Raw genomic sequence first — 21,581 nt, 5'->3', positions numbered from 1 at the left:
GTGAGTTACTTCAAACTCCAGAGTTTACATTGGGCTCTAACACCTTTCCTTAAATGGTTTTGGGGATATAAATTTAAGCCAGAATGATAGATTGATTTTTTTGAATGAATGAATAAATAAAATCTATTCATTTGAGAGAGACACACACAGAGAGTGAGAACGAGTAGAGGGGTGCAGAGGGAGAGGGAGAAGCAGACTCCCCACTGACCAGAGAGCCCAACACGGGGCTCAATCCCAGGACCCTGAGATCACGACCTGAGCCGAAGGCAGATGCTTAACCTACTGAGCCACCCAGGTGCCCCCAGATTGATTTTTTAAGTTCTCATTCAATTAGAATAGAATTATGAAAAAGAAGTCAGAGATTACATGGATTATACGATATATAACAAGAGGATGCATATGCAGAGGTAATATTAAAAATCTTTGACCAGTCAGAACCAACCAATCAAAACCAGTCAGAACAGATTTAGATGCAAGCCCTGCAGCTGGGCCAGGCATTGACCCTTAAGTTCCTGGATTGTTGGGACTTCCAGGAGCACCAGGGAAGGCACCAGTACTCAGTCTGGTATACACTTACTGAATACCAGCTCTGTACATGAAGGAATATTAGCTCTAGTACCTGTGGTTTATTCCAATCCTCATGGGAGCTATGCCAAATTTAGGTTCATATCCAGTCTATACTCAGAGCGTAGTGACTTTACTCTTCCCAGAGATCCGGATGGAGTTAAGACCCTGGAGTAATTTGAGTATAGCTCAAAAATGTTAATGACTCACCCACTTCTCAAGAGCTACTGAGCCAAACACAGTGGATTTGGGGGTGGAAGATAGAGAGGGGAGACATGTGGGCATTGTTCACACTTGCTAATAAATATCTCCTCTTGCTTATAGAGACTTCGGGGCAAAACAAATGCTTTCGGGGACACTCAAGTGAGTCATAGGCTGAGAATAGAAATGAGTTGCATTGTAACCATCTGCAAAAGCTTCCCATGAACATCTTTATTAGAGGAGTGGGTGACAAACTACTCCATGAAACACTTAAACTTTAGAAATTTATCTGTGATTTCATGCATGGAACTTTTAAAGAAGTAAGGGGTATGTTCCATTATCTTCCCATGCTGCGGGAACATTAAGTTGGTTACTGTACTGGGAAAAATCACAGCTGCTCCTGTGAGTTATAAAAGGTATGAGGGTAGAGACCTGGTCTTTGTTTTCTCTTCTTTTGTCTTGTTTTTTTACACAGTGCCTGGTTCAAGACCATAAGTAATTTTTTTTTAAGGTTTTATTTATTTGACAGCGAGAGAGACAGGAGAGAGGGAACACAAGCAAGGGGAGTGGGAGAAGCAGGCTCCCCGCGGAGCAGGGAGCCCAATGAGGGGCTCGATCCCAGGACCCTGGGATTACGACCCAAGCCGAAGGCAGATGCTTAACGAGTGAGCCAGCCAGGCGCCCCCAAGACCATAAGTAATTAACTGCCGGCTTGATAAGTGCTTTTTGATGGTGAGGTAGAGAATCCTAAGGAGATTACCTTGCTCGTTTAGGTCACAGGGCACTTCTTTTTTTTTTACATCGTAGCAATTATTGTATGTAATATAAGACAGCTGTCTTTTCCTGGCAGGTGAACATGATGGCAGACCTTGTCTGGTATTTACTTATTTTTCCTGTGGGGTGCTTGTGGCAGGGTGTTCAGCCCCCGCGCAGGTGTTATGCCCAGGACTAGTCCATGCCAGTCACACGTTGCATTGATAAGCCACTGTCTCTTCAAGGAGCACAAGCTAAACCCAACACAAATTGTGAGTGTATGGTGATAGGAAGAAAATAAATCCAAACCTTAGTTCTGAAGTCTTGTCTCATTTCATTTCCAAGTCCACTGGTATTGGGCTTCCCTCCCCTTCCCCCCCATTTTAAAGGCAATCTCAGGAAACTTCCACAATCCCACAAGACCCTGCTTACCCCCTCAGTGTCAGATAGTGTATGGAGAGGAATGACCAGCCTCCAAGGCATCCAACAACCACAGCAGGCCATCGATGAAACACTTATCTTAAGTAGGCACTTCACACCAACCTCTGACTGGAAGGTTTTACACAATAGCCACATGACAATCCTGCTCTAGACACTTCCCCCATGTCTGCACTTTAAAGCACGGTTTTCTGAAATCTCTAGCCAAAAGCTATGGCTTTGTTTCCTTGATCCCCTAGTTAGCAATTTCCCCCTGAGTGTAAGATGGCTCTTTCTAGGTTGTTTGTGCAAATAAAAGGTACCGGCTGGGTGAGGGTAAGTGGATTTTAAATGCCCTTTTAAGTAAAATTCGAAGCAAGAGAACAGAAATCTGGACATGACTTCATCACGGAGGTTCTGTGTCACCGGAAAGATGAAGAAAGTGACCAACCAAGAAAACTGTCTGTCTGGGCAGGTGTGTCACCGTGGAAAACCTTGGTTAAAAAATATTCTAAGTCACTCGTTTTCCATCTTCTTTTTAATTCAGTTCTCCCACAGGGGATTTAGCAAACCTCTCCCGTCCTACCTCAGCCCATAAAAATCCAGCAGAGCAACAGAGAGTTCTGTAAGCTCCCCAGTGAGGTCAGGGCGACTCACTGGATGGACATATGTGCAGAGGGGCATGGACATTTCTGGGGATTGAGAAAGGCTTCTCACTCCACAATCCTTCCCCAAAAGTCACATGGGAAGTTCTCTAACAGGGGAAAACACATTTTTAAAGTTAAAGAATAAAACTGGGACACCTGGGTGGCTCAGTCGGTTAAGCATCTGCCTTTGGCTCGGGTCATGATCCCGGGGTCCTGGGATCAAGTCCTGCTTTGGGCTCCTTGCTCAGCGGGGAGACTGCTTCTCCCTCTGCCTGCCGCTCCCCCTGTTTGTGCTCTCTCTCTCTCCCTGACAAATACATAAAATCTTTAAAAAAATAAAATAAAAATATCTTCCCTTAGAAAGAAAGTGATTAAACTCATTTATTTATTCCTTCATCTATTCACCCAACACTGGTATGTTGAGCAGAGGCTGTGTGCCAGGTCCTGGGGAGGCAGGGGCGCCACAGAAGAGCTCAGAGCCTCATGGAAAACGCAAACTTTTACAACTCTAATGACAGCAGGATTTGAGAAAAGCGCGGGTGATGGAAAGTAGTGGGGGAGAGTACGCTACAATATGAAACCAGAGCCTTTTCAGGGAATGGAGGTGACACCAAAGAGGGAAAGTCATGACAGGGAGTGAAGGAAGCCCCTGGGGTAGAGGTGTTGGCTGTCCACAGCTGAGCCATCTTCTTCCTTTGAGCACAGCCGGGGTTTTGTTTGCCTCTTAACCCCACTCCTTCCACCCCTACCACATGTGGCTGAGTGGCCAACCTTGATCAATCCTTTGCCAATGACCGGTTTAACAAGGCACTTGGGACATAATCCTGCAAGTGAGACTTGAGAAGACATAAGCTGTGAGGTGCCCATGAAAGATTTTCTCTCTGATGAGACATCAGGAAGGGCCATCCTCCGGGCACCTGGATGGCTCATGTCGTTAAGCGTCTGCCTTCGGCTCAGGTCATGATCCCAGGGTGCTGGAATCGAGCCCCGCGTCAGGCTCCCTGCTTGGCGGGAAGCCTGCTTCTCTCTCTCCCACGCCCCCTGCTTGTGTTCCCTCTCTCGCTGTCTCTCTCTCTCTCTGTCAAAAAACAAATAAAATCTTAAAAAAAAAAAAAAGGGACATCCTCTGTCTTCTTCTATAGGACACTGCTGTAACTCCCCTGTGCAGCCTGGCACTCTGGCAGCCATCTTGTAACCACGAAAAAACCCTAAATTCGACAGGGCCCCCATGACAGAAATAAACCCTGCTCTCTGATGACAGGAGTGCCCTACCTCAGAAGTGCCCTACCTCGGGATTTGTTATCGGTTGAAATTAGAAAATTTCCTTATCATTTAAGCCACTTTAAGTTGAGTTTTGTGCTATCTGTGGCCAAAAGCATCCTAACTGATAACGATTTACTTCATAATTTTGTGGAAGACAGCCCTCCCCTGAGGCCTCCTCACCTTTACCAGTTCATCTGTTAAATAGACAAGCTGAATTCCCAAGGGCCATGCACAGAGCCTTCCTGTTATTTTTCCCCAGCTCTATTCATGAAAATAAAATTAATTTTCTAGCCCATGAATTAAACATTGCTGCTGCCGGCTGAAAGATTTTAGCAACAGCCTTTTGTTGGCAAGAGAAGCAGGATCCCGACATGTTCTAAAATAAGCTACAAGAAGGCAGAAGGGTAGGAGGGGAGGCAAAGGGGAGGAGGCCATTAAAAGGAAGAAGGAAGGATTGCCAAATCCCACTCATGTCCGGCTTCTCTGAACTGTCAGCCTGTGGCTGGACTTAAGGGAGTGCTTCTCTAACTTTAGCATGCAGATGAATCACCCGGACATCTTAGGAAAAGGCGGGTCCTGATTCGATAGGTCCAGGATGGGGTCTGAACATCTTTATTTCTAACAAGCTCCCAGGTGATTCTGATGCTGCTGGTCCACAGACCACAGGCTGCCGGGATCCACAGAGCCTTCTAACCCATCCTAGTAAGCTGCAGAAATGGGAAGCAGGATGTAGGAAGGACTCACCATGCCTGAAATGAGGGCTAGTGAGAACCAGCTATTTAAACTGGGGTTCAAGGGAGGAAGTGAGATAAGGACAAGCCCCCTACACACGCGTACCTTTTCGAAACAAGGAAGAGTAGAGAGCAGGGGGAAAAAGCCTGAGGGAGACGCCCCTCCCCACTGGCCCCTGCTCCAGGTGTGTGCCCCAGGGTCTTTCCTGGAAAACTTCAGACTCACTCATCCCACTGGCAAGTGTCTGGTCTAAAAATTTTGCTCCAGACCATTCCATCATAGCAGGAATTGTTGGTGTGTGTGATGGGCTGAGAGGGGAAGGTGAGAGTCAGGTGGAGGCAGAAGGGCAGCCTCTCCGCAAGCCCAATCTCCTGGCCCTGCTGCTCCTGGAGAATCTTCCTCACCCTGGATCTGGCCCCTGACCACCTCCAGCGTCGCTGGACCATCAGGTCCTTGAACCACCCTGATCTGTCTGCCTTCCCTCCCCTCAGAGCTCTGCCCCCACGCTTGCCTGTGGCCACAATGCCATTTTATCCAAACCCCTGCCAGGCACTGTGCAGCTGCCTCCTCCTATGGGGAGCCTCCCCATCTCCCCCAGGCCGGGGCGCTCTAACTAAGGCTGCCTCACTCTAATCACTGGTGCACCTGTCTGTCTCTCCAACTGGCCTCTAAGTGCCATGAAGTCCAGGATCGCGCCGGCGCCTGGCAGGGAATGGGTAAGTAACAAATATTATTGAACAAGGGAATTAAATAATGGTTCTCAGCCCAGTTGTGCATCAGAAATATCTGAATGGTAAAAAACAAAACAAAACAACAAAAACAAAAGAAGAAGAAGAAGAAGCCAGGGCATCCCTCTTAGAGATTCCAATTCAGTAGGTCTAGGTGAGGGCCGAGGCTTCCAAAACTTGTAAAGGATCCCCAAAGGATTCTGATGTGCAGCCAATTTTGACAATCACTGGAATGGAAAAAATGAATAAATTCGTGGATGGATGAATACGTGACCTCATGTGAAACCGTGAGGACCTCCCTCATGGCCACTGGCGCACATAATGAACAAAGGATGGGCATTCATGAGGAGGACGGCCGGTACCTGCTGTTGGGGCCACCAGCCCGTTGCCAGAGGAAAGAAAATCAGAGCCGAGGGCCTTGACCCCATGACCGGCACTTTCTGACAATGAGCGGGCAGGCTGGAATAAGGCTCAGCCTCCAAAGGGTGAGCTCAACAGAGGGAAGGAGAGGAGGGAAGCGCTACAGGAAAAGCGTGCGGAGGCCCGGGGCTCACATTTCCTCTATGCTGGCTTCCAGGCCAAGTTCTTTTCTTTTCTAATTCCAGTGTAGTTAATATAGAGTGTCATATTAGTCTCAGGTGTACAGTATAGTGATTCAACACTTCCATATATCACCCTGCGCTCATCACAAGTCAGGCCAAGTTCTTTACTGCACTGTTTCATTTCACTCCAGCTGCAGCCTGATGTCCTACTGGGTACTATTAATTGCCCTCATTGTGCACTTGGGGACACTAAGGTGAGCAGGGTGAGTGAGCTGCCCAAGGCTGAACTTGGGGGGCTGGGTTTTGATCCCAGACCCTCACTCCGAAGCCCATCCTCTCAATCTCAAGGCTAAGAAACAGTGTGCGTCCCAGCAGCGACAGGTAGACCACATGCCAGAAACTACAGCTACAGCATGTCAAAATAAACACTCAATGAGAATAATGTCACCCAAAGACGTTGTTGTTGTGTTTTACAAAATCTTCAAGGAACCACCACGGCTGTTCACCTTCTGTAAACCGATCAATGGCTCTTCCAGGAAATTATTATAATTGTATACCATCCACAAAACTGGATACGGCAAGAACAAAAGTGTTACAGCAAGGTCATGGTTGAATAGTTGGATTTAAAGGCTGTGCCTTATATTTGCGCCACAAGTGCTCCAAGCCCCAGACCATGGAGCCCCCATCGGGGAGGGGATGCCAGTCGATAGTACTGAGTGTCTACTCTCTGGCGGGCACTCTCACCGGTGCTCCAGTTCTTCAATCACCTTTCAGCACAGTGCTCCTGTCCCCCTTTCATGGACGAGGAAGCCGAGGCTCACAAGCTGGAGGGGACACGTATGAAGTTGAACCAGGGGGAAGTGCCGGGCTTCCAGCCCTGGTTTCTACTCTGCAGCACCACTCATTTCAAGATCACAGGATAGTCTGGAGTGACCTTGACCAGTTTTAGAAAAAACTGAGTTAATAATGTTAACCTCAGACCTATATTTATGCTTGTTGGGACTGTGAAGCCAGCAAAAGCGTACTCCATTCTCTGGTTTTGCTGCAGGCCAGCCTTGAGTGAGGAGGTGCTTAGGGCCTGCCCATTTATTAAAAATGCAGGAATTGCAACAATGGGCCGGGAATTACAGGGCTTAAAAGGAGGATTCATTTTGGGTTTTTGGGTTTTTAGTAGTTTGAGCATTAACATTTCCAAAGCCAAAGCAATCTTCTCCATTCAAGAGAGGCAACAAGTAGAGTTCGTTGTGCAGCGAGAGGGCCTTTTCCCCTTCTACTGAAGAAAAAGAACCAGTATCAGGACCAATAATGATAGCAGCTAATAATTATGGAACACCAACCAAGGACCAGGTACTGTGCTGTGATTTACACATAATCTCAAATTTAGCTCTCACAGCTTCATGAGCAAGAGGTATAAATACACCCATTTTACAGGCAAGGAACCTGAAGGTTAGAGATGTTAATTTGTGCAAGGTCATGTAGAAGATAAGCAGGAGAGCAGGGATTCACGTTCAGATATGTCTCTCTCCTAAGCCACGCTCACCCTACAAAACCTGGAGGCAAGGCAGAAGTCCGAGGCCAACACCTTCTTGGGGCTGCCCAACAACTTTAGGGACTTGATAGAAAAAGAAGCACAACCCACAAAGACATCAAGACCATCCCAAGTCCTGGAGGCAGGTAACTCGATGCCTGACAGAGAGCTCCTCTTTGGGCAACTCTCAGAATTGCACAGAATTTGATTGGTGGACCAGCACTCTCCAAACCCCAGCCTCTCCGGATGCTCCCATCCCCCAGACTGTTTTGTTAACCCGTGCCTCCTCTCAGCTTCCTCCCCAGAGGCTAAACCCCACTCCGGAGAGTCCAGCAAGGGCACCAGGGAATTCCTGTACAGCCTCAACAATGGCCATGTCTGCCCCCAGGCAGGATGGAGGAAGGGAGCAGAGCAAATGACTGCTTCTCATGCCTCAGACTGCCACTGAAGTTGTCCCAAGGGGGGGGGGGGAAGCCATGACATCACCACAGGACACATTTAGGGGCCTCCGATGACACTTAGAAACCAGAAAAGTCCCTGACATTTCTGGAAACCAATAGCCAGAATGCCTGGAAACAGGCGAGGCCAAGCTCCCTGGAAAGGAGCCCAGGACTCTTAACACCATGACTGCTGCTACTCGCTCCTCTCTTGCACTCATCTTGGGATTCAGGGCATGGACTAACTGTGCCTTTGGCCCCAAACTCTTAAAGCAGGCACTTCTGTGAGCTCAGGCCTTCAGGTGAAGATCTGTCTTCCAGTTGGAGTTTGCATTCTGTCCTTGCAACTCATAAACTCATCCCTCAGGTCCTGTGGGAACCGAGAGCATTCTGTTCTGACAGGCTGCCCACTCAGAAAAGTGCGAGTGTAAGAAGGGAAAACAACTTGCTCTGGCCCCAAGGAGAGTCATTAAAAGGTGGGGGACTGGGGCGCCTGGGTGGCTCAGTTGTTAAACATCTGCCTTTGGCTCGGGTCATGATCCCAGGGTCCTGGGATCGAGCCCCACATCGGGCTCCCTGCTCGGCGGGAAGCCTGCTTCTCCCTTTCCCACTCCCCCTGCTTGTGTTCCCTCTCTCACTGTGTCTCTCTCTGTCAAGTAAATAAATAAAATCTTTAAAAAAAAAAAAAAAAGGTGGGGGACTAGGCAGTGGAGGAGGCTGGACTGAACAACTTGATGGATCTTTCATGGATGACATTTCACCACTCCACAGATTACTCTCCACACGCCACACACCTAACACAGTCTCTACTGGGTGCACTGCATTGACGCCTCTTGTTTCCAGGGCAACCTCACCCGGGGTGAAGGGTGGCAAGCAAGGGATGGGCTAAGCCTATTTCCTTAACAACTTAGGTCCCTGAAGTGGATGAGCAGCCCGTTAGTGCATGAACTTGGCCCTAAAGCTAGGCAGAACCAGGGGCAGAGATGGTGAAACAGGGCATCCAGTGGGGGGAATTGGCAGGTCAAGACCCCAGGCTTCCACTGAAAATAACCCTACAGATCCTAGCGCTCAGTACAACCAATCTCAGCTAGTCTCTGTCTCTTTCTTCTCACACAAGATGGCCATCAGAGAAGATTCATTTGATTGGAATGTATCTAACTCGAAATTTTGGACTTTGAAACTACAACAGCCACCCCTGCTCTTTTTTTTCTTTTCTTCTCTTTTCTTCTTTCCTTCCTTCCTTCTTCTTTCTTTCTTTCTTTTTTTTCCTTAGTGATACAATGAAGCACAGGTAGGGAGAGAATCAAGATTCAGAGAACAGAGCTGATGAAAGGGAGCTAAGGCAGAAGACTATGCAGGGAGGTACAAGAATGGGGTTTGGCATCATCACCCACAATGGGAAGCCAGATTCCTCAAGGTGTGGGCTTCTCCGGGGAAGCTGAAGGCCTTAGGGGCTGAGGTAGGTGTCCTCTGGCCAAGGTCTTTCAGAAACAAAGATTCTGTCTTCACCACAGGTAACAGCCTGAAAAGGGCAGAAGCGACTCGGCAAGCCTGGAAAGGAGGCCTCGTCCTTGTGGCTCCTGAGGGGGTGCTAGGGTCGGCAGGGTTTGGGGGCCGTAGGGAGCAGAGCCCGTGGGTCCTGTGGAGCTCCAGACAAATACAGAAATGGTTTAAGTGCTCACTTCTCCCTGAGTTCTCTCTGACACTGCGTTATTAAGGCTAAGCCCCAACTGGCTGGAGGCAGGTGGGCTCTGAAGTCCAGTGGCATATAGTTCCAGCCCTGGAAAGGAGCTCCATGGAGGCTGGGAGAAGGAGGGGGGCCATAAGGGCTTTAGTTGATAGTGTGGGGGTATGGCCATGAAGCAATGGCTGAACATCTTACAATCTAGTCATTTGGAGATGAGGAAAGAAGGAAGGCAGAGAATTAAACCAAGACATAATCACAAAGATGATGGTGAAAAGGACACAAAATTGAGGAGGTGCACTTGGTGGGGGAGGCATGAGCAGGGGGCTGCCAAGAGCTTTTAGGGGACTTAAAAAGACTTCAGGGGCAGGCGCCTGGCTGACTCAGTCCAAAGAGGAGCAAATGACTCTTGATAAAGGGGTTCTGAGTTCCAGCCCCCTGGGCTGCACGCTGAGCTTACTTGAAGGGGGAAAAAAGGTTCCACAGATTCCCAAAGACTCCCAACCCTCTCACCATCCATCAACCCCGAGGTCCCTCTCTCAGCCACACCCCCTAAGAGTTACGAGGCTCTGGATCGATTTGCTTCCCACAGCAGGGGCTGCAGGGTTTCCAGGGAAGGCTCGAAATCTAGTGGCCTTTTATCAACCTGGGCATTTGAAGCTGGCAACATACCAAATAAGCTTTGCAGAAAGAAGTCTTCTTATTTTCTTCCTTTTCCCCTCTGGAAATAAAAGTAGGTTGTGTAGGGGCGCCTGGGTGGCTCAGTTGTTAAGCGTCTGCCTTCGGCTCGGGTCATGATCCCAGGGTCCTGGGATAGAGCCCCACATCAGGCTCCCTGCTCGGTGGGAAGCCTGCTTCTCCCTCTCCCACTCCCCCTGCTTGTGTTCCCTCTCTCGCTGTGTCTCTCACTGTCAAATAAATAAAATCTTTAAAAAAAAAAAAAAAAAAAAAAAAGTAGGTTGTGTTTCTCTCTGCCCCCGGTCCTTGGAGATCCCCGAACCTGGAGCTGAAAGGGCTTCTTGGATTACCTCATCAAATTCTCAGCGCAGGATATCAAGGCCTGCGCCTTCTGTCCTGGCTACCGCCCCTGAGGTGACCGAAGCTGAAACCAGTCACTGGGACCAGGGGGACCTGCGAGGTGGTTCAGAGGCCACCGACTTGAGTCGTGTAGGGCAGGCACTGAGCCCCTGGGGCGCAGGAAATGGGGGAGAGGGTGGGTGCAGCGGGCCACTCCTGGGCTCCCCCCACCACCAGCAAGGATGGGGGTGCTAGGACGGAGGGTGGTGGGAGAGTCAGAGGTGCGGCGACAGACCCGCACTGGCCAGAGAAGAACGGGGCCTGGAGGAGGCTCTGCACGGCCACAGTTATCGCTTGTGCTGGGGGCAGACCGATCTCGCCGAGGGCTCGGGTTGCTCGCCAAGAAACTTCTGGGACCGTGTAAGTGCAACTGGGCATAGCAGATCACGGAGGGGGCAGGGACAGGGGCCTGTGCGGGCAGGAGGGGAACTGGTTTCTTCCATCTCATGCGTGAAAATCAAGACTGTTTCTGTGCCGGGTCTCTCCACCCTCCTCCCCTCCCTTTCTCGTGCTTAACTCGGCCCCAAGGTCCGTGGCCCGTGGGAGAGACGGAGAACCTGAAAGGCGGCAGATGGGAGGGCCCCCGGGACCCGCACGGGCGACACAACCACCGCGCCTGTCTTCCCTCCCGCGAAGCCCAGTTCAGCCTGCGCCCAGTGTGTCCCCTGGAGCTCCTCTGCGCACAGCGTGGAGCCGCAGGACTCCGGGTCCCTCCCGCTCGCCATCCAGGAGCCGGCGAATGCGCCTACTCAGCCAGACAGCGGGGGAGCCAGAAGTTGCAAACACCTGGACAGAAATACCAGCCCGTCCCAAAGGCCCGACAGCTGCAGGTCAAGGGAGAGGGGCGCGTGGGAGAAGCGAGGGGCGAGCGGAGCGGCGGCCGGCGACCCCGCGCGCCCCGGCGCGGCCTCGCCACGGTGCCCGGGGCACAGGGGGCGCCGGCGGAACTTACCCCAGAGCAGAGTGAGCGGCTTGGCTGTGGGGATAAGCGCCAGGGAGTACACGGCCCCCAAGTGGAGCAGGCTCATCAGGACGACGTTCCTCCAGACGATGTTCTGCCGCGGCCCGCGCGCGCCGGGGCCCTGCTGGCCGCCGCCGGCCCCCGAGCCTTCGACCCTCGCACGGATCTCCTCCTTGGCGTTGCGGAAGGGGACCTGAGCCCCGTCGGCCGCCGGGCCTGGCATGGCTGGGAGAGGTGGGCGCCCGCGGCAGCAGGCAGCAGGCAGCAGCAGGCAGCAGGCAGGCGCTCGGCTGGCGCGGAGCTCTCCAGTGGGGGCGGGGGCCTCTGCCTTTTGTTGGGGGGTGGGGTGGGGAGGTGGTCTCTGCACTCCTGTCCCCGCCTTCCCTTCCCTTCTCTGCTTCCTTCTCTCTTCTTCGGGCTGTCAGCGTGGACTAAGAATGCAAAGCGTGGCGCCCGGCATCTGTTGCTGGCGAATCACCCAAGCGGCTGCCGGGGCCGCACTCGGCTGCGAGGAAGAGGAGGCGAGCGCCCGGGGCGGGAAGGGGCGCGGAGTGGGCGGAGGGCGTGTGGAAAGGGAGCGGGAGGGCGCACCGGGAGGGAGCACTCGGAGGGAGCCGAGGAAGAAAGACCTGCAGAGCCACAGCCAATCAGGATCGCCTGTGGGGCTCTTAAAGAGGAAGGCGCCCTCCGGGCCTCCGCCGCCCCGGCTTCCCAGAGCCGGACGCGCGAGCCCGCTGGGCTGGCGGCTGGCGGCTGGCGGCTGGCCCCCTCCGCCCGCGGGTGGTGAGGAGGGGCTCCCCCGACAGGGAGCTCATAGCACTTTTGTCGTTTTTGTGTGCTTCTCCAGTGCCAAAAAAATACCTTTGCCTTTTGAAATGCCCCCCCACACACACTTTGGAAGCCACAGTCCACTCGTGTTGGCGAATTTAAAATACTTGTCTGAGTCGCAACACGTTAAGGCCATATCCGAGATGAGAACCAGAAGTCCGCGCGTCTGCCGGTTCGTATGGCTCCTCGGGCCGTGGAGGGATGAAGGCAGCTCCTCAACTTTTAATTAGGCAGCTGCAGCCAGACACACAGTAGGTGCTCAGTTAGTGCCTATTAGATGATACATGCACGATTTAGTAGCCAACAGTACCCTGCCCCTCGCGCAGCCCATCATCCGCGCAGCTCTGCTTATGGCCTATTCTGGGCTAACCGGCGCACTTCCGGACTGTCTCCTTAGTCCTCAGTTGTTGAAATACCGTAAAGTCAGCACCATTGTGAATGGGGCTTTAGAAAAATCACCCAGAACATTCCAAGGAAAATTAACCCGTGAAAAAATTTGTGTCTGCTCATTCTTCTCTTTGTCGATAATTTAGAGCTGCTTCAGAGGGAGCCCTAATTGTACAGAAATGCTGAGAGGAGTGAGCTGGTCATGTCCCAAGCAGGTGTGGCTGCACCTACAGGCTGGTAGCAGAAGAAAAAGGCCTCAGAACTGGAAGTCAGGGCCTCTGAGTTCTAGCTCTAAGTCAGTGCGACCCAGCTCAGCTCTCCGGACCCAAATTTCCTTACGGGGAACAGAATTCATTTGTACTCTTTCTCCCAACTTGCGAATTCTGTGAATGTGTTTGAAGGAGTACCATTATGTTGACAAATAAAGCTGACTTTTGGATTACCCATTGTTAGGAATCCTTTCCAAGATTCTGGGAAAGGGCAAAAAATTACAAATAACTGACTGCCTGAAAGGGCCATATGTGAGCATCTTATTGTTAGCCAACCTGAACCAGTCCAATCAGCCAGATTGAAATAATGTCTGATTTAAAATGGAAGCAAGGTATGTTGCTGTGGAATTGGGGCCACTGAGGCAGTGTTATGGTGGCGCTTCAGATGGAGCTGAAATCATAGAATGAAAGGAAATTTGCCTGGCGGCCAGCCGGATAAATGTTGGCACTGAATAAGGACTAGTGAGACAATAGAACATGAAACTAGAGGCTATCGATTTCATTAACCTGCTCAACCTGGGCTTTATAATGAACCACTTTTTCTTCTCATGAGTCCTCTCCTTCCCACTCCCACCAGACCCACATACTGCCTGCAAGTCTTCAGTTCAGACTGTCCTTTCTCTCACGGGTGGACTAGTTACTTGGCAAAAAATCGCTGGGTTGTTGTAATGACTCCTCCCACTCACTCTAACCATTTGATCGTTTGTTTGGGATTTGTTGGGCACCTGCTATGTGCCAGGACTAGTGGACACTTGGGGATACAAGGATGAATGAGGTATGGTCCCTGCCCTAAAGGAACTCATCTGGGCGGGAAGACAGATCAAACAAATGTAACCTCTTGGCTATGACCTTAGAAGGGCAGGAAGGTCCAGTCCATTATCAGAAAAAAAACTTTTTATTATACATCAAGCATACATACCAAAAGTCCAGGGGAGGCAGCAAAACAGGTCTTTGCTTGACCCCTGCGTACATTATCTGTTGGATAAGCCACTCTGTCTTGAACCTATCTTGAATGAACATCTTCCTCTCTTCCCTCCAATAATGAATCAGACTGGGTTGGGCCAGTCATTTCAGCAGATTGGACTCAGGATGGAGAAGGGGATGTTTGTATGTGTTGCGGGTCGGGGGAAGTGCTCTTTAGGTCTTTCAGATCCTGCCTACAAAAGGATGATTGAAGAAAAATGGTTCTTCCAGATCCAATCTCAGAGTGAAACCTCTACAGATATAAGATATACTCTTGCTGATAAAGACTGTCCCCTGTAGCATATTATGCCATCAGGGCTACTGTCTCTTTTCCAATCTAAGGTCTTTTATTTTCTTAGCTTCTGGTCAAGATCTCAGAAGTGGATGAGTGTTCCTCTCAACCCTTACTGGGGGCAAATGGGATAGTAAACCTTATCCTGTCAAACAAATAATTATCAAAAATGTGGTAAGAGCCCTAATAGTTGTATGTACAAGATAAAATGGAAGCACAAAGGAAGGAATAGTGGGGTGGGGGGGAGAGGGGTAATATCCAAGTAGGATTTTTTTTTTTTTAAAGATTGTATTTATTTATTTGAGAGAGAGAGACACAGCGAGAGAGGGAACACAAGCAGGGGGAGTGGGAGAGGGAGAAGCAGGCTTCATGCTGAGCAGGGAGCCCGACGTGGGGCTCGATCCCAGGACCCTGGGATCATGACCTGAGCCGAAGGCAGACGCTTAACGACTGAGCCACCCAGGCGCCCCACCAAGTAGGACTTTTTAACTTGATTTTTTAAAGTTTTTTTTTTTAATTCGTGGTAAAATATGCATAAATCTTAACCATTTTTGAACATACAGTTTAGTAGTGTTAAATATATAATAATAAAATAGATATATAAATCTTCAGACCTTTTTCAACTTGCAAAACTGAAACTCTATGCACATTAAACAAGAATCCCCCATTTTTCCCTCTCCCTAGCCTGGCAACCATCATTGTACTTTCTGTTTCTTTGAGTTTGATTACTCTAGATACCTTGTATAAGTGGAATCATACACTTTGTCTTTGTATGACTGGCTTATTTCACTTAGCACAATGTCTTCAAGGTTCATCCATGTTGTAGTGTGTGTCAGAATTTCCTTCCTTTTCAAGGCCAAATAATATCCCATTGTATGTATATACCATATTTTGCTTACCCATTAATCCTATAGTGGACACTTGAGTTCCTTCCACCTTTTTGCTATTGTGAATAATGCTACTCTGGGTATAGGGATAGAACTATCTCTCTGAAACTGCTTTCAACTCTTTTGGATCTATACCCAGAAGGAGTATTGATGGATTTTATGGTAATTTTATTTTTAATTTTTGGGGAACTCCATACTGTTTCCCATAGCAGCAGCAGCACCATTTACATGGCCACCAACAATGTGCAAGAGTTCCAGTTTCTCCACATCCTCACTAATGCTTGTTATTTTTGTTGGGGATTTTTTGGTTTTTTTGGATTTTTTTTTTTTTTTTTTAGATTACAGCCATCCTAATGGATGTGAGGTGATATTTCATTGTGGTTTTGATTTACTTTTCCCTAATAGTCAGTGATGTTGGGCATCTTTTCATGGACTTGTTGGCCATTTGTAGGTCATCTTTGGAGAAGCATCTATTCTAGTCCTTTGCCCATTTTTTGATCGGGTTTTTGTTGTTGTTGTTCAGTTATAAGAGTTCTTTACATACTCCGAATATTAACCCCTTATTAGATAAATGGTTTGGAAATATTTTCTCCCATCCCAAAGGTTGCCTTTTCACTGTGGATTGTGTCCTTTGATGCATAGAAGTTTTAAATTTTGATGTAGTCCAATTTACCCATTTTTACTTTTGTTACCTATGCTCTTAGTATCATATCTAAGAAATCATTGTGAAATCCAATGTCATGAAGCTTTTCCCCTGTTTTCTTCGAAGACTTTTTTAGTTTTAGTTCTTATGTTTAGGTCTTTGATCCATTTGGAGTTAATTTTTGTATCTAGTGTAAGATGAGGGTTTAACTCCATTCTTCTTCATGTAGATTTTCAGTTTTCCAAACACCATTTGTTGAAGAGACCCTCCTTTCTATTGAATGGTCTTGGCACCCTTATTGGAGGGCATTTGACTGTCTACTCAAGGGTTTATTTCTGGATTCTCTATTCTATTCCATTGGTCTGTACGTCTATCTCTATGCCAGTGCCACATTGTTTTGATTATTTTGGCCATTTGGGATCCATTGAGATCCCATATGAATTTAGGATAGATGTTTGTTTTTTTGTTTTTGTTTTTTTTTTTTTAAAGATTTTATTTATTTATTTGACAGAGACACAGTGAGAGAGGGAACACAAGCAGGGGGAGTGGGAGAGGGAGAAGCAGGCTTCCCGCGGAGCAGGGAGCCTGATGCGGGGCTTGATCCCAGGACCCCAGGACCATGACCTGAGCCGAAGACAGATGCTTAATGACTGAGCCACCCGGGCGCCCTAGGATAGATGTTTCTATTTCTGCAAAAAATTTCACTGGATTTTGATAGAGATTGCAATATATCTGAAGATCACTTTGGTTACTATTGACATCTTAACAATATTAAGTTTCGAATCCATAAACATGGGATGTCTTTGTATGTGTCTTCTTTAATTTTTCTCAGCAACATTTTGTAGTTTTCAGTGTACAAGTCTTTTGTCTCCTTGGTTAAGTTTGCCAAATGAGGATTTTCAAGGAGTGCTGTCTAATAGAAATATAATACACACACAAACTCAAGCCACATGTACAAATTTAAATTTTCCAGTAGCCACATTAAAAAGGTAGAAAAAATAAATTTCAATAGTTTCTTTAAACCAATCTATCCAAAATATTTTCAATGTGTAATCAATATAAAATTATTAAGACTTTTACACTCCCCCCCACACACACACTGTACCTTCAAAATCCATTGTTTATAGTTATAGCAGAGCACATTTTAAATTCAGGTTAGCCACATATCAAGTGCTTAATAGCCACGTGTGGCTCCTGGCTACCATATTGGAGAGCACAGTTTTGAATGATGAGTAGTTTATTAGACAAATAAATGGCAGAGGACATTCCAAGCAGAGACAGTAGGGCAAACAAAAGCAAAAGCTTTTGCATTTGGCATTTAGGGAGATGTCTGATATCTTTCATCTGAAGTTAAAGTAGGGAAACAGTGGGAGACGAAGCTGAAATGTCATGCAGTGGGCAGCACATGAAGGTAGGTGGGTCTCAGGAATGTCATGCAGAAAGAGCTATGTGATAGGTGAGCAGAGGCCTGGAAAGGTTTTATGCAACATAATAATCTGATCAAATTTGCATTACTGAAAGACCACTCTAGAGGAGGTGTGGAAAATGACTGGATTGGAGGTAGAGAGAGGAAAGACTGAGGGCAAGAGGACTAGTTGGGGCACTATTTTAACAGTCTGATCATGTGATGATGAAGATCTGAAGTAAAGCAAAGGCACAGATTCTGGAGAAGAGGTAATGCAGAGGAAGACTAAATCCAAAGAAACTAAAATGGAAGAGCCAATAAGACTTCATGCTTAATTGAGCATGAAAGAGGAGGGGGAAAAAATACAGGGTTCTTTTTGGCTCTCTGGATTTGGTATTCAAGTGAAAGACAGTGTCACTTACTGAGATACTAAATCTGTGCTTATTAGCATTTTTGTAAAATGGGGATAATACGTATTTTACAGCATTCTTGTGGCAACTAAGGGTTAGCACAGAGTCTGGCATGTAGTAAGGAGCCCATAAATATTAATCATCATCATTGTCGCCATAATCGTTCTAATCATTTTGGAGACCGGGCCTGAAGAAGCAAGAGCAAGTCAAAAAAAGAAAAAGTCCTGTTTTGTCAGATATCCAAGTAGATCTGTTCAGCAGGTTGTTGAATATATAGGCCTGGAGCCCAACAAAGATCTGGGCTGGAAGAGAACAATTTAGTCACAGTTCAGTATACTAAAATCCATGGCAGTAGAAGCAGTTATCCTGGGAAGGTAGAAGAGGTTCTGGGTAGAATTCTAGTGAACTACTGTTCATGAGAATGGCAAAGAAAGAGAAGTCCCTGGTATAGATTGAGAAGATGAAAGAAGTAGGAGAATCAGCAAAATGTGGGAGAGGATTCACAAAACCGAATGTTACGGAAAAGCTATGGAAAAGGGAGAATGAGGAGCCCAATACATACAAAGGTCATTGCTGACCCTTGCCAAGGTCTTTTCAGTGAGTTATGGGAACAGACCTTACACAAAAATTTAAGAATAAGGAGGAAACAGGCATAGCACATGTATGTAAATCAATTTTCCAAGAAGCTTGGCAGTGAAGAGAAGGATGGAGAAGCAAAATTGAGTGTGTGTCTGAGTGTTCAGATAAGAGGAATTTGAGCATATTTTTTGGCTAGTGGAAAGATAATGGAAGGTCAAAGGTCAAAAATATGAGGAAGGGGTTGCTTGATGGAGCTAGTTTCCTAGGGTTGGGGAGGTTAGGCAGGATGAGATCAGGTGATCAGATGGTTGCACTCTGAGCAGAGGGACAGCTTGTTCTTGAAGACTGGAAGGAAATGAAGAGGAGGGCAGATAAAGGTTCTAGAGTCAGTAAAATGAGGGAGGGTGCCATTGATAGACTATTTCTTCTGAAGGGAAGGTCAGATCATCTGCTGGGTAAGCAGAGTGGGAATTTGGTAGAGACCTGGAGAAAAGTGATGAAGGCTTCCAGAGCTGTTGAGCAGAATGAAAGAGGAAGCTGACCAAGGACCCTTAAAAGGTTGTTGAGCCAAATTAAGGGCCCAACTAAGAATGGATGCTCCAAGCTTATAATGGCTTCAGTCTGCACAGTTATGGTTGCACAGCTTCACTCAGCAGTCTGATGGAATATCCAAATTGAAGTAGGGATGGGGAGTTGATGGGAGGACAGGAGAGCCAGTTAATTGAGGTGCTGGTGAGAGAGAAGTTTGTGCAGAGTCCAGGATGGGGAAAGGAGGTGTGATCAGAAGGGAGCTAAGAACTCATATACAGTAGAGGAATCAAAGGCACCAAGGTTTTGAAAGAAGTTGAAGCAGATTTCTGTTTGTGAGGGAATGAGAATAAAGGAAGTAAAGGTCACCGTGCTCCAAGAGTGGGATTTAGGACTTAAGACCTATAATGGTAGAAGAGTTTCCAAGGTGAGGCCACAGGATTATAGAAGTGGCTGTTGTTGGAGATGGGGAGGTCAAAGGTACACTGGTGCTGAGGAGACTGTGGTCTACTGGACAGGACCTTCCCAGGAGTTTGAAATCACAGCTGGTGATGTCCAGTTTTAGCTGAAGAAGATTGTGAGCCAGGTGCCCAATGGTTTGGGGGAGGCTTCCTATACTAGGGCAAGTAACTGCTCTCAACGGTCAATGAACACTTACAAAATCACGTGGATATTACATTATTTTCTAATCACCCTAGAGAGGTGGACTTGATGCAGTCATGAAACCTGTCTGACCTGGAAGCCAGGTCTGGGACCTGGGATCCCAGACTGGGAAAAGAAGCATAACTGGGTGGGTAGGTTGGAGGGATTCAGACCTTTCAAGAACAAATTGTAGCTGCAGCAGGGAACTGTGAAATAAAACCAGCTGCTCTGCTTTATCAGGCAACTCCCCTGGTACCAGGAAGGGATGTACCCTGCAACTCTTGTGGAATTAAAGGGAGAGGGAGGGGAGATTGCCTTTTGGATGAGATGCATGGACAACAATTTCAAATGTAAACAACCTTTGTGCACCTGGTGTGAGAAAACCACTCAGAGGCTTTAGATTAATTGCAGGGGAGCATAAAGTTGGGAAGTTAGCCTTCAAGATTACTAGAAGATTGGTTTTGAGAGATACCAACACTATGGGCTTAATAGAAAATTAGTCTTCTCAGCTTCCTCTAGTCACAGAAGGGTCGGCTCCCCCTTTTCTGTATTAAATGGATTGGAAAAATTTCTCATTGAGATTTTATAGCAGTGGATGAAGGGCGGGGGACCTGTTCCTATAAAATGAATTCTATTGCTCTGGATGTGAAGGGAGTGAGGGGGTTTAACAAAAACCCAGCCTTATTACTTAAGACTTCCCACATTTCACATTTCCTGACCACCCTTAATAGAGTGCTACAATTCGGCAGCAGGAAACTAGGCATGGAAGGTAGCCAGATTTGAAGGCCTTTACTTCCTAATTCCTAGATTAAGAGCATCTACTTAATGAAAAATGCACTGGAGTACTGAAGCCAACCCAAAACTGTCTCTTCTGCTGCCCTTTGCAATTTTCCAAGTTATCTTCAGTTTGAATCATGTAACATTCTTTCATTCAATACCTATTTATTGAGCCTCTTCTAGAAGCCAAGCATAAGCTCAGCTCCATGGACAGAGGAGTATGTGGCTATGCTCATGGAGCTCAAGGTCCAGTAGGGAAGCCAGATAGTAATCAAATACTCACTTTAAGAATATACCACAAACTCCAGCAAATGCTATGGGGATCACTAATCATCTTTTAAGACCCAGTCATGGCAAGTTAACATTTGTGAATACCTACACCACATCCCCCTTTGACCAAAACATCTGGCTAAAAACAGGGTGCCCAAACCAAAGCAAACTCCTCCCCACTCTCTCTCCCTGCTGCAAAATCCCAACTCTCTGAAATAAATGAACAAACCCTATTATTGCGACAGAAGACAGTATTGATGTGGTTTTCACCCACATCTCTTCCAGCTCTCTAGTTCCCCTTCCCCCACAAACACCTGCCCATTTTCTTTTAAGATCCTTATTTTGGTTTCCAAGGGCAGATAATAGTAGAGAAGCTCTTATTTACCTCTCAGCATTAGCTGAGTGATTGTTTCTGTTCTCTTTCTCTTTCTCTCCCTGCTGTGTCAATTACCACAGGCTGCTCTTAAAAGGCAAAGGCCCCTGTTGTTCTCAGGCAGGGAGGGGGCATCTGTAAATAGAGTTCAGGAATGTCAAACGGGTGACCCAGATTTGCAGCACCAGAGAAAAAACTAGTTCATTGTTGATTATCCTATGTAATCAAATGTGGCCTATTCTTGATGTGGGGAACAGGTGTGTAGAATGGTTAATTTCATGGAAATATAGATCATTACAGAGGGAAACTCATGACTTAAGGACCTCAAGGCTGAGCAAATGTTTATTCCAAGTCCTCAAATTAGAAAACTATTTTTTTAATGCCTCCTTACTTATTTCCAATCAAGGAAAGTGCTGCATTGATCTTTCTCCAGATTAGCAGTGAAATTAATTCTACAAAAGGAAAAAAGATATCCAATTATAAATAGGCCTGAGTTGTTTCTGTCATCTTTCTTCAAAGCTTTGATGCTTATCCAAACGTTTTCTATTCCTTTTTGAAGACTTGCAGTTAATATACAAAGATGCTGTGGGAAAGGTAGATGGATAACAGACTTCCGGAGCTGGAAGTGAAATTAGAGATCATCTAATCCTACCCCCTCATTTTACAAATGGGGATTTGGAGGCAGAAAGTGGTGGCATTTGGCTGACAGTAAGTGGCAGGGAAGACACTGAAACCGTTTCTTCTCTCAGACAGGTGCCATGAAACTTTTTACTGTGACCACCAAGGGCTTCCCT

At 47.3% G+C, this 21,581-nt stretch overlaps 1 protein-coding gene across 1 annotated transcript in view; it reads right to left on the bottom strand.

Moving 5' to 3' along the window:
- SCD5 (stearoyl-CoA desaturase 5) overlaps window positions 1-11,842 on the bottom strand; it is a 152,434-nt gene extending 140,592 nt beyond the window's left edge. The window contains exon 1 of the mRNA XM_035004668.1: window positions 11,526-11,842. Within this exon, the coding sequence (XP_034860559.1) occupies window positions 11,526-11,757 (232 nt within the window). The 5' untranslated portion in view covers window positions 11,758-11,842. The remainder of the gene's footprint in view (window positions 1-11,525) is intronic.
- Between the last annotated feature and the right edge of the window lie 9,739 nt (window positions 11,843-21,581).

Source organism: Mirounga leonina, unplaced genomic scaffold (genome assembly GCF_011800145.1).
Source record: "Mirounga leonina isolate KUSES-001 unplaced genomic scaffold, KU_Mleo_1.0 Mir_129, whole genome shotgun sequence".
NCBI classification, from domain to species: domain Eukaryota; kingdom Metazoa; phylum Chordata; class Mammalia; order Carnivora; family Phocidae; genus Mirounga; species Mirounga leonina.
This window is presented reverse-complemented; position numbering and strand designations above follow the sequence as displayed.